The sequence below is a fragment of the Pollachius pollachius genome, assembly GCF_949987615.1.
Source record: "Pollachius pollachius genome assembly, chromosome: 11".
Lineage (NCBI taxonomy): Eukaryota > Metazoa > Chordata > Actinopteri > Gadiformes > Gadidae > Pollachius > Pollachius pollachius.
Window position 1 is genome coordinate 12,055,289 of NC_136944.1, and position 26,712 is coordinate 12,082,000.

Below are 26,712 nucleotides of genomic sequence, written 5' to 3' on the forward strand. Positions count from 1 at the left end.
TCGTTCTTTATGGTGGGGGGGGGGGTAGAAAGGGAGAACAAGGCTGCAAAGGCAAGTATGCAAATGAAACAGTTATTATTGCATTGCTGAGATCAGGCAGCACGGCGCCGACATTAATAGGCTGATGAATATGCATGTAAATTTGTTAATTAAGTTAATTATTCTGCCGAAAATGCATTAGTCTTCCAAGGACATCTTCCCAGGATTCCAACCTGCTCCAGTCATTAGTCATGCGATATTTTACACTGGGCACCCAGACAAGAGGGTGGTGGTGGTGGTGGTGGTGGTGGTGGTGGTGGTGGTGGTGGGGGTCAGCATGTACACAATGTGAGGTCATCACATGTTTCTGAGTCCACTTCACAAAGACAGTGTCTCGGTGTAGGATATCCCCATGTGATCACAGAGAAGGCCAGACATTGGTGGTGTCTTCCAAAGGAAAGGGTCACCGCACAGTGCTCTCTCGATCGCTACCCCTTGCTCAGTCTCTCTCTCGCTCTCTCGGTTACAACATTCCTCCTTCTCTGCCCGCCCAGCCCCTTCCCTTTTCCCCTTTCCTCTCCAGCAAATCCCCCCCCCCCCCTTCCTTGCTTTTTCTCTAATTGCTTATTAAAACCCTCTTAAATGAACTTTTTGTGCCAACTTTCCAACACATTAATTAATTGTTGTAGCCAATTAAGTGTCGCTGCGCAAATGAGCTCCAGCACAAATGGTCCTGCAGGGCCGTTCGCCTCCCCCCCGCCCATCCAACCCTCTCTCCCCTAGCACACATACACCCACACCGGCCTACTGCCTACCCATGGAGCCCTGCTCTTGAAAGGCGTAGCATCAATGGAGAGAGAGAGAGGGAGAGAGACAGAGAGACAGAGAGAGAGAGGAAAGCATTGGAAGAGGCATTCTGAGAAAAACTTGGGGCTCCCAGACAAATGTGCTGTGCCATCGGTTTTGAGTGGTCCAGCAACGCATCCACTCCAGAGCTCTGTTGAATGACTTCACTTGGAATTGAGCAGTGGAATTAAAATAGGTACCCACCGTCAACTGATGATTGAAGGGTAGTTTCATTGAAGCCAGAATCAAATCATTTATGAGGGTAAAATAGCTTGAGTTAGAATGGAAGGTGCTGCTGATATGTAGACCACTAATTACCGTTTACAGTCTAAGCTCTTTAAATAAATTATTGTGATCATTTTAAATTCCCAAAAAAATGATACGCATCACCATATCACGCCATGTGGCTTTATTTCTGAATGTGTGCATCTCTTTGTATCACATATAGGTGTGTGTATTGCAGTATGTTTGTATCTCAGTATGTATGTTTTTCTCAGTGTTAGTTTGTGCGTGTATGTATATCAGTGTGTGCGTCTCAGTGTTTGTTTGTATATCTCAGTGTTTGTGGGTGTGTATCCCTGCTGTAGGACAAAAGTAGTCCTGTGAGTGTACACATTGAGCCACTGATCAAAGAGCCTCATCAAATTCAACCTCAAACCATCGAGCGATAACAGTGGCCCACACACACACACACACACACTCACACACACACACACACACACACACACACACACACACTCTTAATCATTGCTGAACACAAATTGCTGGATATTGTGTTCTACCTTCCTGACTTACAAAACATGTCTTCAAGAGAAAGCGTACAGCGTTGCCTATTCTAGTCGGCGGGCTCTTGTCTCCCCGACATGCTGCCAAGAAGAGAAGCAGCGTGTCACCTTTATGGGCCCACTCCTCCCCCGAAGGTGATATAATGATTAATGGACGAGCCCCATGCACCGTCCTCAGGTGCTGATTTATCTGTCTCTCCGGGTCCCTGGGCCTTGGCATCACCATCGTCCTCTTTTTACTCTCTTCCACGCTCACCTCCCTCCGGGCACATTCGCCATCTTTTTTGTTTGTTGGCATCCTGATGGGCAACCCCCCCCCCCCCACACACACACACACACACACCATGAAAAGACCGACTGCCCTGCGAAACACACATAGACGTTTTCCTCTCACTCATACTGTGCCCATGCTAGAGGGCAGGTGACGTGAGCCACCCACTGTCTCCACTTGGGGGCGAGGGGAGGAGGAAGAGAGAAACAGAGGGAATCAGCGAGAGAGATACCTCACTCCGAGGGCTCAGCTGGGCTAGTGTCTGCCTGCTGGACCGGGGGGTGCAGGGTAGACAGCGTCTCTTTACGCCTGCCAAGAGAGAGAGGGGACTGGACCGGATATTAATGAGGGCCAATAACGGAGCAACTTGCTTCAGCAGAAACTCTCGATCACGAAACCTCGCGCTCAATTTCTTGGGCTTGCGCTTTTAATCTCCAACTCCCCATCAGGGAGAAGAGTAGACAGGATATGTGTGCACATGCCGAGACATTTAGGCATTACGGTATTAAACTTTGCAAGAAAATAACTGCTTTTCATTTAAATAGCTAAATCTTTTCTGAAGATTTAGAAAATAGAATAGAAAAGTGAGACTTTCCTTATTTCATTACATTGGGGCAGGGGATTTTAAGGCATCACTTCTAGGTCTACCAATTATGGTCTCTGATAAAATACATCGACAAAACCTAAACCCCAAACCTCAGAAAAATATTTTCGTTTATTTAAATTGGATTTTCCTATGCTTCTCCTGCTCCTTAATTATCAGCATTAATTGTTTTATTGGTTCGAAGAATTAGCATATACAGTTAAAATAATTAAATCAAAAACAAAACATAGAATCGCCTACTCAAATTGCTTCGAAACTTGCACTAGGTAGATTGTAGTGCTGTTAGCGCAGACATGTGAATGTACGCCACCTAGTGGTGAGTCAGATTCATAGCAAGTGACAATGTTTAGAAGGAACAATGCGGGGCAGACGAATGGACTGGTCACATGTTGTCCTTTAATAAACTAAACCTGAAAGAAAAAACACGCAATACAAATGTTCTTTTATACAGCAACATGAAACTCCATCACATTTTGCCACCCCATTTCACAAAGCAAAACATACAAAACTGAATTACTGACCGGTGCTTTTTTTAGGCGCATTGTATTTTCCTTATTCTTTTTTAGAAAACAATTACACAAAAAGCTTTTGCTGCTCAGATAAGCAGGCAACGGGCAAACATGTAAGACAAGGCTATCAGAGTCCACCTGGAGAAGCTTCAATGGTGTGTGTGTGTGTGTGTGTGTGTGTGTGTGAGAGAGAGAGAGAGAGAATGTGTGTGTGTGTGGTGTGTTTAAGGGCAATCAGTGTTTCCATGTTGATGTAATCCATGTTCAGATAAGAAACATGGGGAAGAGGCGCCCGGTTTAAAATAGGGCGGAAAGTTACTGATGGTACCATACATTTAGGTGTAAGTCAATTGCCTGGGATGTAGCTGTAGGTCATAACAGCATTTAAATAAAGATAGAAAAGAAACACTTTTGATGCAGACGTGACATATTCCACATGCCATTGAGGGCAGAATATTTCATCAATGTTGGCTTAATTGGCCATGATCATTCAGGGGTCGCGAAGGTCAAAAGATGAGGCACAAGGGTTAAAAGTTGGAAAGGGGAGCAAGCCTTCATATTAAGCTAACCAGAAGAAAGCCTGCTGGTCCTTACTCCAGTGTTGCATTACTCTTCGAGGCCGATCACTCGCAATCAAGATCTACTAAAAATGATAGTTGCACTGGACACACCAGCCTTGGTGGAATCTTTCAAGTAGCGTGCTGCTGTGGTCTCTTTGACGAGTAATACACTCACAGTATGGTCAACAATGACAGTTGGTAACATTGAGGGTGTGAGGGGTGAGAACAAAAACAATCTAAAACTCACTGTAGATATTTGCTGCTCAATGTTGAACACAGTTTCCAGTGTTCACCTTTAATTCATAACTCATTCATCATTGGCCGTTAGGGGATAAGGAAGAGAGAAAGTGGCTTCAAGTGTTAAGTGTTGCCCTTAGTGGCATCCTCATTCAAACAGAACCCATCCCATGTGCTCAGAAATCCCTCACCACTTTAAGATCCCATTCACATCTATAACCATCCACATCTACAACCACTCACAATCCTCCAGCACTATGGCATTTTTAACCAGCCTCTCTCCGAGTATCATTCATAGCATCATCTGAAACATCCTCTCACCCATTCATTTACACACAACCTTTTGAGTCCAAACGAGGAGGTTCCTCTGCCATTTCCAAACACTCCGGCCCTTCGGGGAGGAAGGGGCCTCCTGGCGTCGCAGCGGTTGCTCTGCTCAGGCGCCCAGGGTCAGCGGGCAGCGCTGTGGGTGAAGCGCAGGTCCTGGTCCTTGGGGAACTGAGGCACGGCAGCGACCCCCCGGCCCACCGGAGCCTCCTCGGCAGCAGTGGGGGGTCTGGGGGAGGAGTCGGGCTCCTTAGCGCTGTGCTGGGAGCCTCGGCCGCCCTGCGCCTCCTGCGCCTCCTCCTCCTCCGATGACGACAGGTCATGGTGAGAGATGAGCTGGAGCAAGGCTGCGGCCACCGCCGGGCGAATGTCCTGACTGTGGGGCTGGGTGGAGGGGGCTGGCGGCTGGCTGGAGGAGGCACTGGGCTTGGTGGAGGAAGCAGGGGGCTGGGTGGAGGAAGAGGAGGAAGAAGAGGGAGGAGGCCCTTGTGGTGACGGGAGGCATTGTAGCGCCAGAGACTGAATAGTCTTGTTCGCCACAGGGGTCTTCTTCTTCAGCGCTGCACTGTCTGAATGGGGTCAAGAGAGACAATTGGTAAGAAGTTAGACAGATTATAGGATACATGGTTTACCATGGTTAACACTATTATAATTACGAACACAGCAATCATTCAAATTCTCAAGGGCCTTTATGGTTGCACCAGGAAATTAAGAGTATGTTGTATCTGGTAGCTGATTTTTATTCCTACCTTCCCTCAAAGATGGCGGGTGACAGAACGTAAAAGCTGCATTGGTAGGCATTCTCTTTGGAAGCTTCAGTTATTACACTTACAAGTTTACTTCCTCTCGTATGTATATTGGGGTTACTTTGATAACTAATGCATTATCTCATTGCATTTGTGTAGGATGTATGGCAATGATGCTCACCGGCTTTGGGTGGTGGTGAGGGGGGAGGGATATATTGTAACCAATTCATTGGCATAAAATAAATACAAGTAATTCTTTGTTAAGTTGCAAACCTCTGATGAAACGCCCATTATTTTGGGTATATTTATAAAGAAACTGGGAAAGTTGCCCATTTCTCAAAATTCCTATGGAACTAAACCTAAGGGAGGTATTGAAAGGCAGACGCCATGGTTACACGACTAGGACCGTTTTCCATGGAAACACAAACGTAACTTCCCCAGAGACAAACAGTTAATAACCTTTTTTTTTTATACAGTTTTACATTTGTGAGGAGCAAACAAAAAAGGAAAAAAAAACAAAAAAATGTGACAAACCAACGTTTAAAGGAAACACATGCAGGTGAAGTCTAAAGATTCAAATTCATTTATTTTCACTTGATAATTTATTAGACTTTTCTACATAAAAGACTGACAATACAGACTGTTTTTGACTGCAACAGAAGTTTCCTGGGGAGAATCCATGACACCTGTTCTGAATGAAATGAAGTGAGAAAAGACACAGGTGTGGTGTTGGAGGGGACGGGGACGATGACACATGCACAGGGGAAAGACATGGGGGGGTGAACAGTACGGCACGCTTTTAACTCCCTTGCCTCTGAACGTTTTGCTTTCACTTACTATTGCCATTTTCAGGTTTATCAAACCTCCACCCAATCCTATTCCTACTCCCTGCATCTCCCGGCCCACTATCAGGTAGGAGCCGTCCTTAGCCTTTGTTTAGTTCCTGCAGCCAGGGGTCAACGTTCTGAGGCACTAGACCAAATGTTACTTTTCGCAGAAAAAAAACGTGACGGCCTGATATCTTGTTCGAACCTCTGCCGGGTGGGGGTGGTGGTTGGGGTGCTTAACGCAAATCAAAAAAGGGTTCCAAATTAAGTAGTGACATTCAAGAGAAAAATAGAGATAATTTTATAAATTTCAGATGGTGGTTTAAGTACCTGATTAGGTTAAACAAGGAAAGCGGGGGGGAAGCGATTCCTTCTACCGAGAATCCTGGCCTTCTGTGTCAAAGCCTTACTCAAGTCCTTTTTATTTCAATTTATATCATTTCCTTTGTTCCAACCCTCTATATACTAAACCCAGACTTGCCCTTGCGCTCGGCAGCGGAAGCGGAGGCGCCGCGGGTTAAGGCTTCCGATTGGACACCGTTGCTCTCGTCGCCTTGCTCCGCCCCCTCACTGTGCGGCTTCATGATCTGGCCCAGGATGAGGGCCAGCAGGTTGGCCTGCTCCTCCTGGCTGAGCGAGGGCTCTCCGGGTGCCGGGGACAGCTCCTGGGGCTCCGGGGGAGGGTGAGGCCTGGAAGGTTGGTGAGGTGGAGGCGGCGGCAGCAGCGGGGCCTGGTCCTCAGACACCCCCTGCTGGTGAGACGCCTCAGTGAGGGCGGTGAGGGATTGGCTGAGGCTGGTGGGATTGGAGATGTTGAGGAGCTGGGCCACCTGGGGCAGGCTGAGGTCCGTCTGGCCCTGGAGGAGGTTGAGCAGCACGGCGAGCTCCGTCTGGTTCAGCTGCTCTGCTGCCACCCCCAGGCCTGGAGGAACGGATAACCGCCACAAAAAATAATCAAGCCACGCACAGATTATGCATCTTATTTCTATAACGGTCTAATAGTTGAGATAATTAAATAGTGTAATCATTTCTACATGATAAGATCCATAAATTGTCATTAAAAGTTTATATGTTCTTAGAATAATCACAACTACAATAAGCCTTACAAATGTAACGTCAGAAAGTAGTCCAAACCAATCGAACCAATTGGATACTAGTTCTGTTGGATATGAGGTTACTTTTGAAGTTACCTGACAGCTCATTGGCTGTGACCAGGGCGGAGGGCGGTCTTCCAGGCGGAGGGGGCGGGGCTGCAGCAGGACTTGATTGCGGCCGGCTGTTTTCCGTAACAGGCGGCCCTGTGGGGTCCTTGCGGGACACTTTGGGCACAGGCACTTCCTCGGGCTGCCCACTCTGACGCGCACGCCGCCGCTTCTTGCTCCACAGCTCGTGGCAGTCCTGGTGGTGAGGAAGACTGCAGGCCCGAAAAGAAGAAGAAGAAGAAGAAGAATGATGGAAACATGCACCTTGTTGTTTGGCCAGAGGTTGCAAATTTTGTTAAATGGTAAGATCCCCTGTTTTAGCAGGAGAACTTCCGCATGAAAGTTTTCACTAAGTCAGCTGTCGTGACAGTCAAAGGTTTAAGAAAAAAAGGACACATTGGATTCCATAGGAGAAAGTGCAAGGGCCATTGTCAAAAGCCAACTCAAACTTTCTCAAGCAGTTTGCCACCAACAGAAAATATCTATTATTTCCTTATAACAACTATAATCACTTGAGTCCAAAATAACACAGAGTATCTATGGTAACGGCGTGTTTCCGCCGCTATACTTACTCAGGCGGTGGCATCCTGCTGGGCTCCACGTCACACAGGAAGTCACTGTTGAGGGCCTGCTCCGCCGTGCACCTGCGGGCCGGGTCCAGGGTCAGCATTCGGTCCAGCAGGTCCAGGGCTTGGCTTGGCAAACTGAGGAGGAGCCGGCAAACTGTTCACTAAACTGTATTCATTACATGTGGCCCTTTCAGGGCAAAACTGCAATAAGAGAGTGGCCAACAAGCGAAATGACCAGGGAACAACTTCGGAAAGAAATACGCATATTGAGGCATCTTTAAAGCCAAACAAAATAATTTGTCAAACAAAAACCAGCTAAAAGAATTTGCCCGCTTTGCTAATTCCCCATGTTATTTTTAACATTGTCTGTGTCCAGATGCAGCCGTGATTTTTGTTGCACTCGCCCCCTCTCGCTGTGTAGGCGCGTTCCGAATGGGTAGTGACATCGATTATATTACCAACAAGTTTAGCAGCTGCCATAGCTGTATATTGGATTGTCCAACACAAGTAAGAATTCCAATCAGACAAAAACCTCCTACACTCACCCTCGGGACTTACTGAAATGTTGCCCTGCAAACAGAATAAGAAAATATCGGACTTTCTAAAACCCATCTAACTTGATACATAATCCTAACTGTGCGCCTCGGTCTCCAAGTCCGTGAGCATGTGCAGTGGCATGTGAAAACAGAATTGAAGCTTGTGGATTTAAAATCAAAAAAAAGATAGAGCTACAGGAGGTGGTAACCCCTTTTTACACCACGAGAGCAGGTGAGGTAACCAAAGACATGATTGATTCAAACCTCGACATGGAGGTGTCAACAATTAACCTGGGGTCTTGCAAGCCATTCAAATCCTTTAAGAACAAATAAAGGGTTTCCGCAAAAAAAGATTTGATAGCCTGAGAGACCAGTAGTTCCTATGGCAGACTGTTCCAGAGAGGAAGACCGTACACACCAAAAACTAATCGATAGTTGCTGTGCTTCAACAGTGAAGCCAAAAAGCGATATCCCGCGCCTCTCGCACTGTTCCTACAGCAATCTGTTGGGTGTTGTGACCTCTGAAATGACGTAGCTGTGCGTCTTGGCTGAGTGCACCAAAGTACTCGTCCACAGCAATGCTCTGGCAAAACGGAGACTATATACATCTCACAGCCGTGCGTGGACTGTCCACGCAAGCACTTGGAACAAACAGCACAATACGGCAAGTATGAATTCTGCTTAATGCCGCCTTCACATACACACGGCTGTAGCGATGTGTCATGGATTGGGGATGGTTATTACTGTGGTTACATACAAGGCAAACTCCTCGCGCAGACGTCGGCGGTACTGCTTCTTGGGCTTCATGGTGTTGAAGAGGGGGAGTTTGATGACGTCAGGCCACACCCCGGGACAGGGGCTCCCACACAGACGGCTGGGGACGGACCAGACACAGACAGACCACAGACACGTCAGACCAAAGAGTAAGGCCATTCTTTATTTCTAACACATAATGTAATTGTGGAGCCTGTCTCCGTCTGCGGCGTGTGAAGCATTGTTCAAACTGCCCGTTACATTCTAGTAACATTTTAAGGTTTGAGGGCCTCATACCAAGTGGGGATTGTGGTGCGCTTTAACCCCAGCAAGGATAGGGGAACCATTGATTCAACGGAATCACTTCATGCAGGCGAGAACTGCCTCTTCTGATGGGCAACCTCACCTGATGAGCTCCAGCTGCAGCAACTCCTGGTTGGCCTGGAAAATTGGCTTCTTGGTGAAGAGCTCTCCTAATATGCACCTGAGACGGACAACAAGTAGAACCAGGGACAGCCAGATAGGGACCACCGATGAAATGACAACTCATTAACAAAACAGAGAAGACTTTTAACATTCTGAATCTATGTGTAAACACCCACAGCTAGTGTTTCTAATTATATGGAGGTGCCAACGTGTAGAGGATTAACAGAATTAACAGCAACTCTTGACATATTTTAGGCTTGAGAATGGTGTTGGCTGGAGACGTCTCGCATATTGCCTACTTTTAAATTTGGTGTTGAATCGGTTCAGATGGATAGCGTAAGATTAAACAGCGAGGACTGAAGTCCTCGAGTGGAGCAAGTGATATGTTGACTGGAAGGGCCAGAATTTACTCCAACTTAAAGAAAAGTACAATATACAAGATTTGCTATTTCAAGCTAGTGCCAGTCTTATGTTTGCTGAAAAATATATTTAAATGAAAAATCACTGCTCCTGACCGCATCCTTGAAAATGACCAAGATTCCTTTCCTATTTTTTCGCTAATGGTCCATGACGAGGTCATTCAGAGCGTGACCACTGTCAACTATGCACCTTGTGAAAAACTTCTGATCTCAGTGGTATTCATTACTCATTTAGTTTAATAAATCCAGACCGTTTCACGTATTATGTATATGAAGGCTTATTATAATGTATTAGATTACAAGCTTAAGACATTATTTTCCTTAGTATCTTAGTTTTCTCAGCATTCAACAACATCCATTTGTGATCAAAGTGCTCTTAACAGCAGGGCGAATTGTTGAATAACAATTGTTTAGAACAATATGATCTATGGCAGAGTGTTGAAGCATGAAAAACATTCCCTGGAATTCATGGCTTGAAAACCTATGTGGTAAAGGCATCCTAGCCGTTGCACACGATCTCCTTAGATTATTTGGTGGCTAATAAATAAAATGGGGGATAAGGAGGGCCAAATAAACAAGCTATCTACTTGTTTCATCATTTTCCTTGTCCCACAATGGGCTCCTGCAGTCTGTCAATATAAAGTCAACCAGAAACGTTGAATACACCACGTTATAGTCCCGCCCAAGTGTACGACTGTATTAGTCTGTTATGATGGTATTTGAAGGAATGTATTTTGGCCAAAAAATGATTTTGTTAGAGGACCAATCACAGCCCTTGCCGTCTCCGTTGCGTCGACGGATAGTCAAAAAATATTGGATGCGCACGTAAACTACAGAGAGGGTCTCCGACAGGCTCTCCGGCTGCGGAGATGGCTCTCCGTGTCTACGTACAGCACTTCAACATGCACACGCATTTGAAAAGGCACCATCCAGGTGTTACTATCAGCGTTGCTGTGAAAAAAAAACGAACTGTGCAAAGCCAGCTCAAGACATATTTCAACAATCCCTGTCTGGGAATTCAGAAATGCAAATGCCATAACTACGATTATTGGAGGTTTCATTGCTGCTGATCTACGGCCATTCTCCGTTGTTGACAAACAAGCATTTTTTAAAAAAATGTATGGGTCTTCATGCGGAAAAGGACCCTGTGCTAAATTTTTGCCGGGATTATCCTTTTAGCAGGCAGGACGCCATTACATGAAAATAAGTTGAGACCTTGTGTCAAAGCAATGGGTCTAGTATATGAATAAAATGTCCCACCACTCAACAGCTGGAATGAAACATGGAAGTGTGCCTTCAGATATCACTAACTCGGAAGTGTGTTTCATGATGTCTGGTCAACTGGTCAAAAGGCTTTAATATTTGTATGTGTATGTTGGGTATGCATGTCTTGGAAAAGGCTCCTACTCACCCACAGCTCCAGACGTCGATGGCGGGAGAGTACCTCTCTTCCCCCAGGAGGAGCTCCGGGGGACGGTACCATAGTGTAATCACTTTGTTAGTGTACGGGCGACTGGGGGGAAGAAGGTAGGAACATCTCTGTGTCATAAAAAATACATTTTAGATAAAATGTGATGTAGCCTCACATTTCCATTCAGAAACGCTCAGTCAATCTGTGGACTGGATTAACAGTTTGGGAACATGAGTTTTGATGACGCATTCTGTGAACAATGGGACAAAATTCTCAAGTCAACACATACAGCCTAACGCTATACGAGACTGCATAGGCCAACTGAAGGTAGCCCGTGTCTAGCATTTACCCTGACATCTCCCAACTTTCAAAAACAATGTGGCTACCTTTTATCCATAGGCACTGGCTTTGCCCTGAAATACAAAGTATCTTGAGACGTCTCCTATCCAACAGCTTAAAACGGCATCTAGACCGGGACCCTCTGGTGGTTCTGTTCGGTATAAGATATGATCCAAAATGGTGCAGGAAATGGCCTCCAGTGTTCCCCCTAGAATTGTTTTCATTTTTGTTTACTTTTAAATAATGAAAGATTATTTATTTCATAAAAATAAATATGAACTTTCGCCTGGCCCTGTACAATAATTATAACAACTGGCAAAGTTGGGACTGCAAGTGATCCCAGAGGCATTCAGTCATCCACACAATGACTATCCCATCGGCAGCCCTTTTCAAGCGAATCATGGGTTTTTCACAGTAAACATTCTATTTCATGCCATGTCTCACAAATTGTCTGGTCGAGGTTTGGAATCTAACCAGTGTCCCATGGTTTATGTGGCAAACAAACAATCTAATGAAATAGAACGCAGACTCAGACATACATCGAGAGGCACACTCAGACATACAGAGACAAAATTCCTATTTTGACTTATACTCGATAAGTCGATTGAAGAACACAGAGCTTGCGTGTTGTTCACGGATGTCACATGCTCTGTGTTCGCCAATCTACCTATCGAGTCTTAAAGACAAGATGGCGTCGACAAGTTAACTACTGATGGTATTGTGTGTATAAAATGTCCTTTTTAATAAACAATCTGTACACTTACAAAGTTACCAATGCCTCATTTTATATTTTAAGACCCTTATTATACTACTAAAGAAGTGTCAGGCTACTTCTAGCCTTTTAAGTGGTTCAAAATAGCAATTTAGTTTTTACCTTAACACATGCCCCCATCGTTCCAAGTTTATAGCGTTTGTGGAATTGGCTAAACACAGCCAACTTAAGAATGCATCTACATGTGCTTTTTTGCTCCCAAACAAACATACCAACCCGTTATCATATTAAACATATCCCAGATCGATTTTACATCGGATTTCTCCTTCAAGTTACCGTAAGTCTGACAAATTTTGCTATGTATTTTTAGCTATGATGTGTACATAGCTAATTTGTATAGGGTAAATACTGATGTATTTGATAAACCAACCCTTGTATTTGTGAAAATACTTGCAAAAGTCTGATTCTGATCAGACTTATCGCCTATTATTCTGCAAAAATAGACAGATGATAGCTTTCTCAACATGTGGCTCTGAGGGGGAATTTTATGAGACCTGGGGACCTTTTTGACCTACTTTCATTAGACGCAATAGAAAAAGCATGTAATGCATTCTACCTCTGCCCTTGACAGAAAATGAAACCCGACTTCATGAAAATAGCTACAACATAGTATAATTCCTTATTTTTCTAGATACTGGGCGTAAGAGATTGTGCGTAATCAAGGGGGCAGGGATGTCTTATTTTATTACTGTCACTATTGTCCATTGTGCACTGTGCAGTCGAAACCACCTTTGTCGGGTCCAAGACCAGGGCTTGTCGAGTCCCAGTCAAGACAGGTTAGAGTCCAGTCAAGTCTGAGTCCAAATGAGAACAGACAGTCGTGACCAATACAGAAAAATAAGAATCCTCTTCGAGAACACTTACCTGTTTATAATTGTTGTGATAGTATAGACACAGTATAATATCTCTTTGAAGATTATCATTTTGCACTATTATTTGTAAGGATCAAATTAGCCCATATTATTTACGTCAAGTATAGCCATTTCACTTGATATCATACTCACTCTCCAAAGACGAAAAAGCATGTAACCCCCAACGCGAGAACGGCGTTGTACCGTATTTGTGATGATCAAAAGAGTAAGTGCAGTGTAAGTACACCCTTATTACTTAAGTCACCAAAAGCGTGAAGTGAATGAAAACTAGGGCTGAACGATTTGGGAAAATAATCTAAATTGTGATTTATTTTTAAAGATCCTTATCTTCTGAATTATTCGCTCAACAGAAGCAAAAAACATTCTATAGTATGATCAACACTATATTGAAAGCAGTCAACATATAAACTGCTCTTTCCTGTAGGCCACGCCTATGTGTTGAGATACATATAAAGTCTTTATTTAACCATTGAATTTTAAATTTAAACAAATCGAATCTTATGGATCTCCATTCAGTAACATTAATAAATCAGACATACTTAAGTATAGAAATACAAAAAACAAACAGGTGGCTCTACCACTAAAAAATATTAAAATAAACATGTTATGTGTAAACATATCAAATGTTCGATTTGACCAGATGCCAGCGGTAGTAATGAAAAAATGCTGTTTATAGCTCCAGTAGGGCACCCTGGCCAAAATATGTGCAGGATGGCATGCTGTACCGTTTATCCAGTGTCTTTAACAAAGCCATAAACCGACCCTGGTCACTGTGTTGAGTGACATCATATCTATTCCAATGCGCCATCCCCTTATTTATTTTGCGTTGCCGTTTTGAATAGCGTTTACATATACTCTGGATCATTTCAGTAAGTGATTCCTGCCGAGTGTTTTTCTACCTACTTGAAACACTGGCGGTTGTGTTTTTGTCAGGTTATTTTTATATTTCAATGTCAACAGATCAAAGCGTAGCGTGGAAAGTTGTTTTGTTCAGTTATGAACCCCACATATATTTTATGACAATGTGGAATAGGCCTGCCTAACCTTGGGAACTTTTATTGATAACTTCAATAAAAATAATTGGAAAAGGGAGACGTGATGTGTTGGGTAACAGAAGTGCTGTTGATTGATAGTGGTCAAAATCTTGCCCAAACATTTGCTCAAATTTTCTGCATTTAAGATGGAAATATGGGCTAAATGTAGCCCTCTGAAGGTAAATGGCAGTTTTGAGGGATCTGGCTACAGCCCCTTCCATATCTGATAGAATAGACTGGGAGTGCCTTGTGAAAGAGATTGCATTGTGCATTGTCTACCAGACGCTTCGGCCTGGCTCAAATGTGTATGGGTTTCATTTAAGACATGTATGCCCTCCACTGGCAAAACATACACTTTATTCACAGAAAAGGAATGGGCAAACCTATACCCTAGTGCCCTCTAGTGACAACACCATGGAATTGCGACACTAGCATTCCAATCACCAGGGCACACACGAGCACTCTAAACTGCCAGAATAAATCAATGCATGAAATCAATAAAGCTGTAAGACGTAAGACAACTTTTGCACTTTCAGAAAAAAATTTGAAAGACACAAACGGTAATCTTACCTTTCCTCTGAATTGTAGAGCCGGGCAAGACCAAAATCAGCTAGCTTGATCTGACCACTGTACAGAGAAAGCAGAGAGAAACACACCCAGAGTTTAAGAAACTGCTCAACAAAAGCAAAGTGAAAGATTTGGAAATGGTTACACACCACTAGACCCCTTTGACAGATGTATTGTAACACAAAAATTGGCGTCTCATAATACTAGTTAAGGGAGAATCCGGGGTAAAATGGATATGGGATATGTTAAGTATAACAAGTTTGAATGTACATTGGAATGCTAAGGGCATCGTTATCATAATAAACATATCCCAGATCCATTTTACACCTGATTTCCCCTTTAAGGGTCTGTTTTTTCTATGTACCAGTGAGAGCACAATCCATGGCCAATGTGCCTAATGAAGAACCACTCATCAGTTCAAATTTGTGCTTAGGAGTTTACACGATTGCATGAAGAGCACTTCTCATATTCACCAAAATCCTTGCAATCCTGTGTGTGCGCAAAATGTACCTGTGGTATGCACTAAAGCGTAACCATGCAATTCACCGATATATCGGCCGACATTGGCCCACAAATATATAGGATCGTCCGATATGAAAACATTACAAATGGTGTTGCAAAAATCCAGTTTCGGTCAGGCTATAGTTCGCACTCGTCGTACGAGACACGTACAGTTGGCCAAACACGAACCAGCTCTAGAATAAAGACTTCTTTATTCAAGAATGAATCAATACAGCTAGCTGGTTGACTGATATTTTGCTGAATGGCTGTGGATATATGTCTGTGTGTGTGCACGTGTGAACGACACACTATACAACTCAACTGCGGCAGAAGGTTTTGGGGGCGTAATGTATGCAAATTCACAATTCTCATAAACATTTATAAACATCAACCACCAAAAGTTGGAATTCTTCATGTCTACAAATAATTTAGCAAGCATTAGCTGAATCTGAAATGGCACACAAAAGTAAAATCGAGTTAAAAAATACAAATATTCTCGTATGCGACCAATGTTCAATATTTTCATGAGTATACCAACGGTGCCTGGACTAGGTTGCACCAGATAAGCGTGAATTTGTTCCCAAGTCTGTGGAAAAAGTCCTTTCCTAGTACACAATAGTTAGTTTTGAACTACAACTTTACTAAATTTGGTAATGTCCTAGCTAGTATAAACGTAGCGATTTGCAAGTTGAACTTAGGCAGTTCGTTGGAGCTTCAATGTGACGTTAACAAGTAAGGAATCAACAACGTGTCACTATGTAAACAAGGAATTGTTTGATAACCCCGGAGAGGACATCGATTCGGATGGTGGTCGGAATTGATTGTACGGTACTCCACATCTTTGTGTTGTAAAATACTACTTGCTAAAAGGTGAAACCGTCCGCAGTATCCTGTATAGAAACATGATGCCTTTGCGGGCTTCTGTGCCATGCGCAGTGTCACGGCCCGAGCAGCCCTCTCCATGGTTATGATATTTATTTAAGTAGCGGATACATTTTTGTCTCCAATTGCCAACCTTTACACCAGCTAAGTGGTAGGTGTAAATATATAGAAACTACCAAGCGCTATGTCAGAACTAGTTTGAGGGGTGCAACCTGTTTTGATTTAGTAATGTGTAAACCGTTAAGACCAAGTAAATCATTAAGTTTTAACTAGACAATGAACTTAAAAGGGTAGTTCGGAATTTTGGACATAAGGCCTGATTCCCAAGTTAGCCTTGGTGTTCTTTATCATTGGAGACAGTTTTCAAAACATTTCATTCAGTCCTTCTAGTTGCAGAGTTTGCTCATGCTAGGCTAGCGCACGGCAACGGGCAATATTAGCCTGCTAATAAAACAGTCTTACCCACTCCACAGTACACCCGAGGCAAATCAACTATAATGCCAGAAAGTCGATGTAAATGTCTGTGTTGATGATAATAATAATAATGATCCCTCCGCTCAACTACCTCAGCTGGACGTCTGGTACCGCCATCGCTAAGAGCAAGCAAAGGTCTATCAGCAAAGTCACAACTTTTCTCTGTTTTGGGACCTCAGTGGTGGAACGAGCTCCCTACCGATGTCAGGACCGCAGAGTCGCTCACCAGCTTCCGCAAAAGACTCAAAACTCACCTGATCAGAGTTCATCACGACTCTGCATAGAAACCAATGCACAGCCACCATTGAATGTTGTACGTCCTGGCACTTGTACATTGCACTTATTCAAGGTACTTAATTGTGTAGCATCTACAGTAGCTGCTATCGCTGCTTTACACGGGGAATGGGTTAGCCTAGCGATTGTAATACTTGCACTTGGTTCTATGAACGTCTTTACTGTACCAACAGCGATATATTGTTTCACTTCTTATGACAAATGTACTTATTGTAACAAATGCACTTATTGTAAGTCGCTTTGGATAAAAGCGTCTGCTAAATGCCCTAAATGTAAATGTAAAATAAAAACAACCTTGCATTGCATTGCATTTTGAGGGACTTGCTGTGTCTTAGCAGCAGTGTTATATTCCTGGTAGTAGGCTACGGCAGCGGCGGACTGATACCTAGGTTCAATTCCGCTGCTGCTGAGAAAGTAGTCCCTCAAAATGCGATGATTCATGTGATGCGAGGTTAGTTTTATTTCTAACATTTTATCAACACAGAGATTTACAACTATAGTCTGGCGTTATAATTGATTTACCTTGGGTGTACTGTGGAGTGGGTAAGACTTTTTTGTAAGTGTTTTATTAGCATGCTAATATTGCCCGTTGCCGTGCGTTAGCCTAGCACGAGCGAAGTCTGCAACTACAAGGAGTGAATGAAATGTGTTGAAAACTGTCTCCAAAATAAAGAACACTAAGGCTAACTTGGGAATCAGGCCCAATGTCTAAACTATGTTCCGAACTACCCCTTTAAGGAAAGCTGGTAACACTGCTATCTCTAAACATTTGTCACAGCTGAATTTTATTTTGAGTTCAGTATGCATTTAATTCTTCGTTCACATTTCCACCGCTCATATACATAACTATAGAGCAAAAGCAATGTATTTTATTGTGAATGTATTTACTTTGCTATTCAGTTATTACTGTCCTGTATTTCTGCTGTGACGCCCAACTTCTGGAATTAAGTAAGTCTTCCGTTATGCCCTATATTTTCAACATACAAAAATATCATAAATGACCAAGACCCTACTTCAGTTATGTATTTGTGTTGTCACAGGTCGTTCATACCTGTTGTTCAGCAAAATGTTAGAGCATTTGATGTCCCTGTGCAGAAAGTTCTTCTTGTGGCAGTAGTCAAGGCCTTCCATCAGCTGTCGCATGAAACTGCGTACGTGCTCCTGGGAGAACTGGACCAGGCCCGACTCCAGAAGACCCATCAGGTCGTGGTCCATGTACTCAAACACGAGATAGAAGGCACCTTGACACACAGGCAGCAGGGAGCAGACAGCAAGTTAGGGATCATACACAATTACCACACATTAGCATTGTTAGACATTAGACACTAGACAGTTACAGAGCGGATTATGTATTAGATTTGTTGATCGTTACTAATTAATGTCATTGATGGGTATTGTCATTGATGGTGAGTCATCAATCAAGTAAAAATATGATATATGATTATGGAATTAGAAAGGGAAATATTTTGTTTATATTTCTGTCTTACGGATCAACAGGAAATTAATAATTAACTTTGTCTTAACCACAAGCCAGAGAAACAAGGTCATTCTCAGTTCTGGTGGTAACTTGTAACAGGCCTTTGACCATTACATGACATTTGAAAGTCATGGCTAGAGACGTCCAGAGAAGTCCACTAGGGCGGGCAAGTTCTGGTCTCTTGATCAATTGTTTGGTCGATATGCTTGCATCTTCAATGACTATCACTGGAGTTCCTTTCCTTAGGAAAGGTTATTTTCGGAAGTGAGAAGAATTTGCGGGAGGGATAAATGCAGTCTTTGATTTTTGAATCCTAACCGGTTTAAGAATCGTATGGTTTAATAGACCAAGACTTATAAAGCAGGTAGAAACACCCTAGTTACACAACTTTGAACTCACCAAATTTAAGGAAGACTGCTACTCGTAACTGACTGAACATTTACCCTTCTCCAAACTAATGACAATATGTCAAAGAAATCATAGATGGGGAAGGAAAAAAGTATGCAGGCATAATACTGCAAAACTTGCAAAAGTTATTGGTGATGCTCATATTTTCTTGTTTAACGCTTGATAGCCTTAATTGTGAACCTATATAAACCTATATATTTCACCATAGCACGAATCGCGTCCATAAGGAACCATTATAATAAAAAAAGAATATATCAAATCTTCTGACATGTGCGCATCTGCTATGCAACACTGCCCGACGTGGCGCTCTGTGACCCGTCTGGTGTGCAACCTAATTTAAATGATTGAAGCTCTGCTGTAACCGAGTTGGACTCGGACCAAGAGTGACCAGCCCACTGACTTTCTCTGAATAGCGCTGTCATGAAATTTATTCTAGCAGGTAGTATTATTATCACTTCGATACAATACCTTGAAAAATACCGATATTCGATACCATTTGATATCACAGGGTAAACTTCAGTTTTGTTTAGAAAATAACATACCCAAAGTAAATAGAGTATATCTCCACAACTGCAAGGGCTATAATATGTCATCTCGATAGTAAGAGAAAGATTTTTCAAGTGAAAACTACTACAGAACACAGCATAAGTGGATTAGATTTCGTCATTATTAGTTTGTAGCCCTATAGTACTATGAGACACAAACAGGTAGACATCTTGAGAACCCATTGTACAATTTTGACACTTGACCCCTCTTTCGAAAGGGCAAATATAATTGAATGACACCAAGCCAAATACTTGCAAATACACATACGGCCATTATAGTGCAAAAATCAAGTTGAAGGAAACTTATCGATTTCCTCTGAAACATACTCTAATTACGCATTTCCACTGGCAGGTTCAGTATAAATAGTTGCAGAACAGTTCTTGTTTCCACCGCCAAAAGTGGGCGGGGTCCAGACTTAAACATGATTAGCCGTACTTATATCTCACAGCTACTCCTTTTGGGTACCACGCGGTCTGAAAGGGTATCAACAAGTTTGAGCAACACACGCTGTCCATAGATTGATTGACAGAATCGTCACTTCTGTGCGACAGGGCGATAATAGCAAACAAACACATTCCCCGCAAGGTATTTCTGGACAATGGCGAAAGCTTCGCTTATTGAAGAAAATGTTGTGCAAAAGTTTCTTGGATGTCCTACATTATTGCTCTTTAGTTTATTGTGTGGCGTTATTCTTTTTCATTGGATTTATTAGCAGGCTACTCTTTGTCGGGCTGCTATGAGGTCACGATGCTTACGTAGCTGCCGCGGCTATCACCATCCGGCTTAAACCCCGCCCTACCATAAGGGTACTGTCGGCGGTTGAAACGCTAGCTGTAACTGAGCTGCGCCTAACTACACGTACACTACTAGAAAGTACCTTCAACGTGGACGGGTCGTCATAGCATGCACGCGAGAAACTGTGACACATAAACAGACAGGGTTACGTTCTGTTTACAGAAGCATCTCCACCTCTCACGGTCCACGGCTGGTTTTTGCGCGCTGATCCTGCCATGTTCAATAATCAATCACTATTGTTGACTGAACGCTGATGCTAGTATTTAAAGATGCCGGGTTTCGGTCGTCAGACTCAGACTTTTTTGCACACGAAAGTATTAGATCAGCTCTCTTGGAACCTCGACGGAGGTGAGACTAAAAAAGTACCAGGTACCTCATTTTGGCGATCATAACAAAAAAAAAGGCAGGCCGAGTCGAGGCGAGTTGAGCTGGTACTGTCGTTGGAAAAAGGGCCTGAGTCATTGATGGTGAACACCATTTTAAGTGGGAAAATTGGACCCAGACACTGGAATATTGGTTTATGGGGTTTTATGCGATCAAACTCAGCTTTTAGTACAGAAACAACAAAGGCAAGACATCATTTTTGGTTGTAAAAAGAAAATGGGAAGTTCTTGATTGCTTATTGCCTCTGGTTCATTGAGTGATCACAGAGTGATATGGTTTAGCCTGTTTCACAGCTATTGCTGTGCATGTGCACAGTTATTAAATACAAAACCTTGTTCTTGCATATGAGTAAACATTCGTCTTTTTACTTTCCATGGTAATATACCTCAAAACCGAAGTACTTCTAAACAGCACTGCTGCCGCTTTCTCTCTCTACCTAAACCAATCGCGGAGGCGCTGCACTTGACATGCTAGCTATATTGGCTAAATTGTAGCTAACATCGTCACACAGAGCATTGAGCCTAGTGCCGAATCAGAACGCACCGAGAGTGAGTGACAGGAGGCGGGGCTGTGTTGGCACTGTAGCGACGTGTCTGTTAACTCGCTGTCCGAGAGAATAGAGCGAGAAAGCGCAGCTGGTATTTGAGTATCGATACTGCAGAGAATGATTCAATTTAATTGATAATCGAAACCGTTTCAAAAATTCAATATAGATATTTATCGAAAAATCTATTTTTGACAACATTAGCAGGTAGAGTTGTCGTTTACCAAGTATTTCTTTAGTTGGACTACAACCCTACATACTAAACTCAAATACTCATAATAACAAGCTAATTAGGCAATAATTTAGAATGTAGACAAGGACGACAACGATCAGCAGCAGCTCTAGTCACAAATTTCCAACCTTAGCCTTTTGGTAAAGATCGGCGTTACCTTTGTCCTTTTTGAAGTCGAGCGCATCCTGCTTGTCAGTGACAATCTCCTTCATGTTGACCACACTGCGATGGTTCAGCTGCCTCAGGATCTTGATCTCTCTGATGGCCGTGATGGGAAAGCCCTCCTTTTCATTGTCCAAGCGCACTTTCTTCAGGGCAACCAGCTCCCCTGAGCAACATTGATGGGACAATTAATATACAAAACACAAGAGAAGGTAGCCCAGTTGATATTTGAAGATGGGGGGGGGGTTATTCAAGCCGTTGTCTTACCAGTGTCTTTGTCCTTTGCCTTGTACACCTGACCATAAGTGCCCTCCCCGATGATGCCGATTATGTCAAACTTGTCAACACAGCGCTTTCCCCAGTCACTCTGGGTCTGTTTCCGCTCCCCATATCGCGGGCAACAAAACCTGAGGAGAAAGGATCAAACACATTGGCAATTTCAGAGCTGATTTTACAGAACGATTTGAGAGTTGTTGCGTGCAAGTAAAAGGGACAGACTTTGGTCTCTTCTTGAGGGTCATCTCAGGTAGCAGGGAGGCCTGGCGGATGGGGGACTGAGGTGGGGAGTGATGACCGCCTGGCAAGGTGGGGGGCAGAGGCAGGTCGATCAGCGACGGCCTACTGCGCACTTCCTTTTCTTTTCTATGCGTCCTCTGAGGAGGGGTGGACTTCTTTGGACTGCACACACACACACACACACACACACACACACACACACACACACACACACACAGGAGATTTGGTTAAAAAGAGACAAAGTGAAAAACAGTGTATAAAAGAAAGGTTAAAGGTAAGTACACAGGGCATTGCGTTGTCTCACCTGTCCTGAGCGTCTCCCAGCAGCATAGGTGGCAGTGGCAGGAGGGGCAGCGTGGAGGTCTTGTGTAGCGGGGTGGGGCGCATGGGGCTACGGGCTGCAGGGGACTTGGGCTGCGGCACAGCCAGCGGGGCCAAGGGTGGCTGAACGCTGGCCTCAGATTTCTGTGATGGCTGAGGTGGTGTCGGAGGCGGAGGAGGAGGAGCCGGGCCTACTGGGGCGCTGACCGGGAGAGGCAGAGAGTGCTGCAGCAGAGAGGACGCTGGAGAAGGACAGGAGGGTGAATCCAGCGGTGCCGGGGTTGCGTCTAACACCGGCTCCTCCACATCAGGAGTGGCACCCTGAGCTGCCAAAGCGGATGACGACGACGGTGGCGGGGCTGGAGGAGGTTCGGCCGGCCCAGAGTCCTTTGCAGCCCGCGCTGCCTCGCTCTTCGCAGCAGCAGAAGCAGACCGTGCGGAGTCCGGCTTGGGTCTGTGGGTGGGGGGGGGGGGGCGAGGTGGCCCCACTGGCAGCCCGAGCAGCGGCCGCGGCCTGCTGGCGTTCCTTCTTCTTGCGGCTCAGCTCGGCGCCCAGGCTGGAGTTGAGCGGCAGGCGGGAGGAGGGCGGCGATCGGCTGGGGGGTCTGCTGCTGTGGGAGCCCCCCCCTCCGCCCCCCCCTCCACCTCCAGCCACCGAGGAGGAGTGGCGCTTGTTGCTGCGGGGGCGCGAGGAGGAGCGCCGCGAGGAGTAATGTGGAGGGGAGCGGCTTCTGGAGGTCCCAGGGCGCCTGTGGTGGGACGAGTGACATGCCTCTTTATTCGACATTGTTATCTGTATGTGTTGTTCTTCATCAGAAAGCAATACAAACCACCTCCTAGAGTTTAACATACCAAGCTAAACAAGATATTCACTGTAAGAAACCCTCACAAATGTGTATGAAAAGGGTCTAGGTAAACAACTGAGTTGGGCTGAATAGATTAACTTTAGATGCTTGCACATGGATTATGGATTATGTTCTACACCAAATCACAAAGGTTTAATGGCTAGAATCGGTCAAACTCACCGGGAAATGGGACTGGTGCTGGAGGACCTGCGGGTCCCGTAGGGGCTGATGGAGCGTCTCCGTGAGTAGGGGCTGCTGTCTCTCTCGTAGCTAGACGACCGGTGTCTGCTGCCGTAGGGGCTGTCCGACCTCTGCCTGCTGCGCCTCGTCGTCTCCCGGTAGGGGCTAGGGCTCTGGGCCACCCTGCGCCTGGGGTAGCCATCCTCACTGCCATGCTGCCCATACCCGACGCCCAGGGGGCTCTCAGTACCAGCTACCCTCCTGGGACTGGGAGACTGGGCCAAGCTGGTGCCCTTGCGGTGGGGTGGGCTGCTAACCCTGCTCGATGACTTGCCCTTGGGGCTGGACTTATGGCTCTTGGAGGTCTTCCGTTGGCTCTTTTCGGTCCTGCTCCTCTGGGAGGAGCTATGGCTGCCCTCTGTCCGGCTTTCCTTCCGCTGCTGTTTATCCTTGCGGGACTTCCCTGAGCGGCTGCTTTCCTTGCTGCGGGACGAGGAGGCAGAGGAGGTGGTGCTTCCCACACTGGCTGCCGGCTTGGTGAGGGAGGAGAGTGTCAGCTCCCCACGCTTGGTCGGCAACGGGTCCACCTCGGGCTGCTCCTGGCGTCTGGATGAAGAGGCTACAGGGACGGGGGCAACAGCGGCAAGCTTCTCCTTGCTTTTTCCGGAACTGCCCTTCTCACGGTCCTTGGTGCTCTTTTTCTTGGTGCCCTGTTCTGTGTCCCCAGAGTCTCTAACTTTGCTAGGTTCTTTGGACTTTTTGCGCATATGTTTGTGCTCCTTGTTCTCTCTCCCCCCAGGAGCAGCACAGGAGTCTTCCCTTTCGTACTCAGGGGTGGGTTCTAATCGGTCCTTGTGACCGCGATCTGATGGTTTAGCTGTAGGTGGGTCCGAAAAGGTGTCCGAATCTGAACTAATATCATCGTACTCCACGAGAGGCTTCACAGCGTTGACAGTGGGAGGCGCCGTAACGCTATGGGTAGACACTTTAGAGCCAAGGTCTAAAGATTCGCGACCATGTTTCGTCGATTTGTGCCGTTTTCGCTTAACGTTAGCAGAGTTAGACATTGACGACTTTGATTGAATCTTACCGTCTTTGCTCGTCATGTTTCCACCAGACATGTGTGGGGGGACATGGGTCTGCTGGGGCCCACTACTGCTGCCACTGGCAGTTGGAGGCTGCACGGCAGCGCTAACGCTAGATTCCGGCTTCCTCTTGGTCCCATGGTGTCGGTCCGACCCAGGCATTCCTCACGTCGGCAACGGTACCTTTTCTGCGCGTGGGCCCCTGTGGCCCAGGCGGTACATTCACAAGGAAACAGTATTCCCAAATGCCAAAAAATGTTGCAAACAAGCAAACAAATGAAATGGGAAAATAAACAAACCAGGCCTTTCCTCTCCGGTCTTCAATGCCAGTTCATTCCAATACGGTCGATAGCACATTTACAGTCAGAAAATGTAAAAGGTAGTTACCCAGTGAGATAGGAACGTTGCTGTGAATTTGTCAGTAGACAAAATAGAGAAAATCCAGACCAAGAATCAGAGCATTGTGGTCAACTCCGTTTCAATTTTGGTAGCCTGCTAGCTAGCGCTGAGCAGCTAGCGTGCTGATTGGTGAAAAAATACGAAAAATACCCTTTTTAAAAGATTTCCTTGTCCGGTGCCAAGTTTAGTATTGTGTATTTATTCCACAGAATTGCAGCTTTAAGAGTTTAGAAACGGCAATGAACGTCATTAAAGGCGCTCTTGTTTCTCGGTTGGAAAACTTGACCCGGTTGGTACTGTTTACATGTTCCCTTTAATATATTTTTTATCTCCTATAAATTCAGTAATTATCTGAAATTATAGGATATTCGTGTGCAGTAAATGTTCCAGTTTATTATAAATGGCTCTGGGAATCAACCAGGCCTATATTTAGGGCGATGCCAGTGGATTTAATAACATCTACAGCCCTATCTCAAGGAGACTGCAAACGCCATTGTGGCTCCCGTGACTAGCAGGTTTTCCTTACGGTGGTCAAAACCGGAAATGTGGAGAGCTGTCAATCTTCAACGTAACTAAGCAACCTCCAATCACGATAAACCACCCGCCTTCTGTTGTAGAGCGCCTTCGAAGCTGTTATCTGCTGGTCTGCATGGTTTCGCTTACTTTTCGACCTGACGCATCACTTTTTAAAATCTATGCTAAAATAAAAACGATGCTTGATTATTTAGGGATTATTTAATTTGATTATTTAATTTGATTATTTTATATATATATATATATATATATATATATATATATATATATATATATATATATATATATATATATATATATATATATATATATATATATATATATGTATCAATAGATACCGTTCTCGAACAGCAAACAGTATAAAGGAACGTTTTATTTTTGGGTTGCATTATATTCTAGCCCGATCCAGCAGTCACATAATAAATGTGTTTTATTCATTGATTAATAATATGTTAAAATGATGACACTCTGTTAGGTTAACGGAGTGAAATCATTTGTACATATTATTCATTAATGAATAATGATGCAAGGAATTGTATTTTATAGACGCTTATTAGAATTTACATGGCTAACTAAACTTCAAGGGCTCAGTAAATTAGACTGTTGTGATGTTGCCAAGTTTTGATACAAACTTTTAACCCATTTAACTCGAAAACAAAAAATACTACTTAGGAAAGAAGACGGTATATAAATAGCACATTTAGGCCTGCTGCCTGTAAAACTAGAGCAACAAAACCAAATAACCAATGTTTTGATGCTCTATGCAATTTTAATCTCAATCATCCAGATATTTAATAAAGGTGTTATCATCAAATATAAACCTTCTGGTTTACAAGCAGTGGTTCCCGCTGTGATTACGTAACAAGACTCATTTAATTCTATTGGCTCCGTATTCACGCTTAGGGCGGGGTACACTACAAACAGGAAGTGTCTGCAACAAAGTTATATTGCAGCTAACTTTTAGGGTAAATAATGTTTAGAACATGAATGAGTCAATTCCACGATCATTTTGTTTGTTCGGCCAATTATCAATATGACCAATAGTCAAAAACATTGTACTCTGAGAAAACATTGTAGGCCTGGTAATATGAAAATGTAATCACAAACTCGTTTAGGGGTTTGGCCTTAAGCTCAATGTCCTAGATACAAATTACACGAATTCTCACAAACAACGCAAGAAGGACTTAGTGTAGGCACTTGACGCTAACTAAATCATACATTAGGCCTACCCGAATGGCCTATAGGCCAACTTTTAACCGTTTAAAGAATTGCATGTAAACGTAACGTAAAAGTAAAAAAATAATCTTGCGTTACACAATACAATACAACTGCACAATGTATTAAAAATTAAACCCATTCCAAACATCACAATTATTAGAAGGAATGTAAAAAAAGTATTTTAGATTAAAAACATCTGTTTCAGAATACTTACCAATATACACTAATCGATAAATTATCATAATCTATTATTAGTTAGTTTATAATTAATGTGGATCTAACGTATACAGTATTTGAGGTTTTTATTGGCCAATTGCGTGGACA

The 26,712-nt window shown here is 44.1% G+C and overlaps 1 protein-coding gene across 1 annotated transcript; it reads right to left on the reverse strand.

The window, feature by feature from the left end:
- Positions 1-2,859: 2,859 nt before the first annotated feature.
- cdk12 (cyclin dependent kinase 12) lies at positions 2,860-25,126 on the reverse strand. The gene is given in 15 exon segments (XM_079746126.1): positions 2,860-4,687; positions 6,173-6,613; positions 6,882-7,105; positions 7,466-7,597; positions 8,756-8,872; positions 9,158-9,235; positions 11,008-11,109; positions 14,595-14,651; positions 17,794-17,983; positions 21,286-21,456; positions 21,558-21,697; positions 21,789-21,968; positions 22,111-22,598; positions 22,600-22,876; positions 23,153-25,126. Coding segments are annotated over 15 exon segments (4,290 nt in total). The 5' UTR covers positions 24,400-25,126; the 3' UTR covers positions 2,860-4,241.
- Between the last annotated feature and the right edge of the window lie 1,586 nt (positions 25,127-26,712).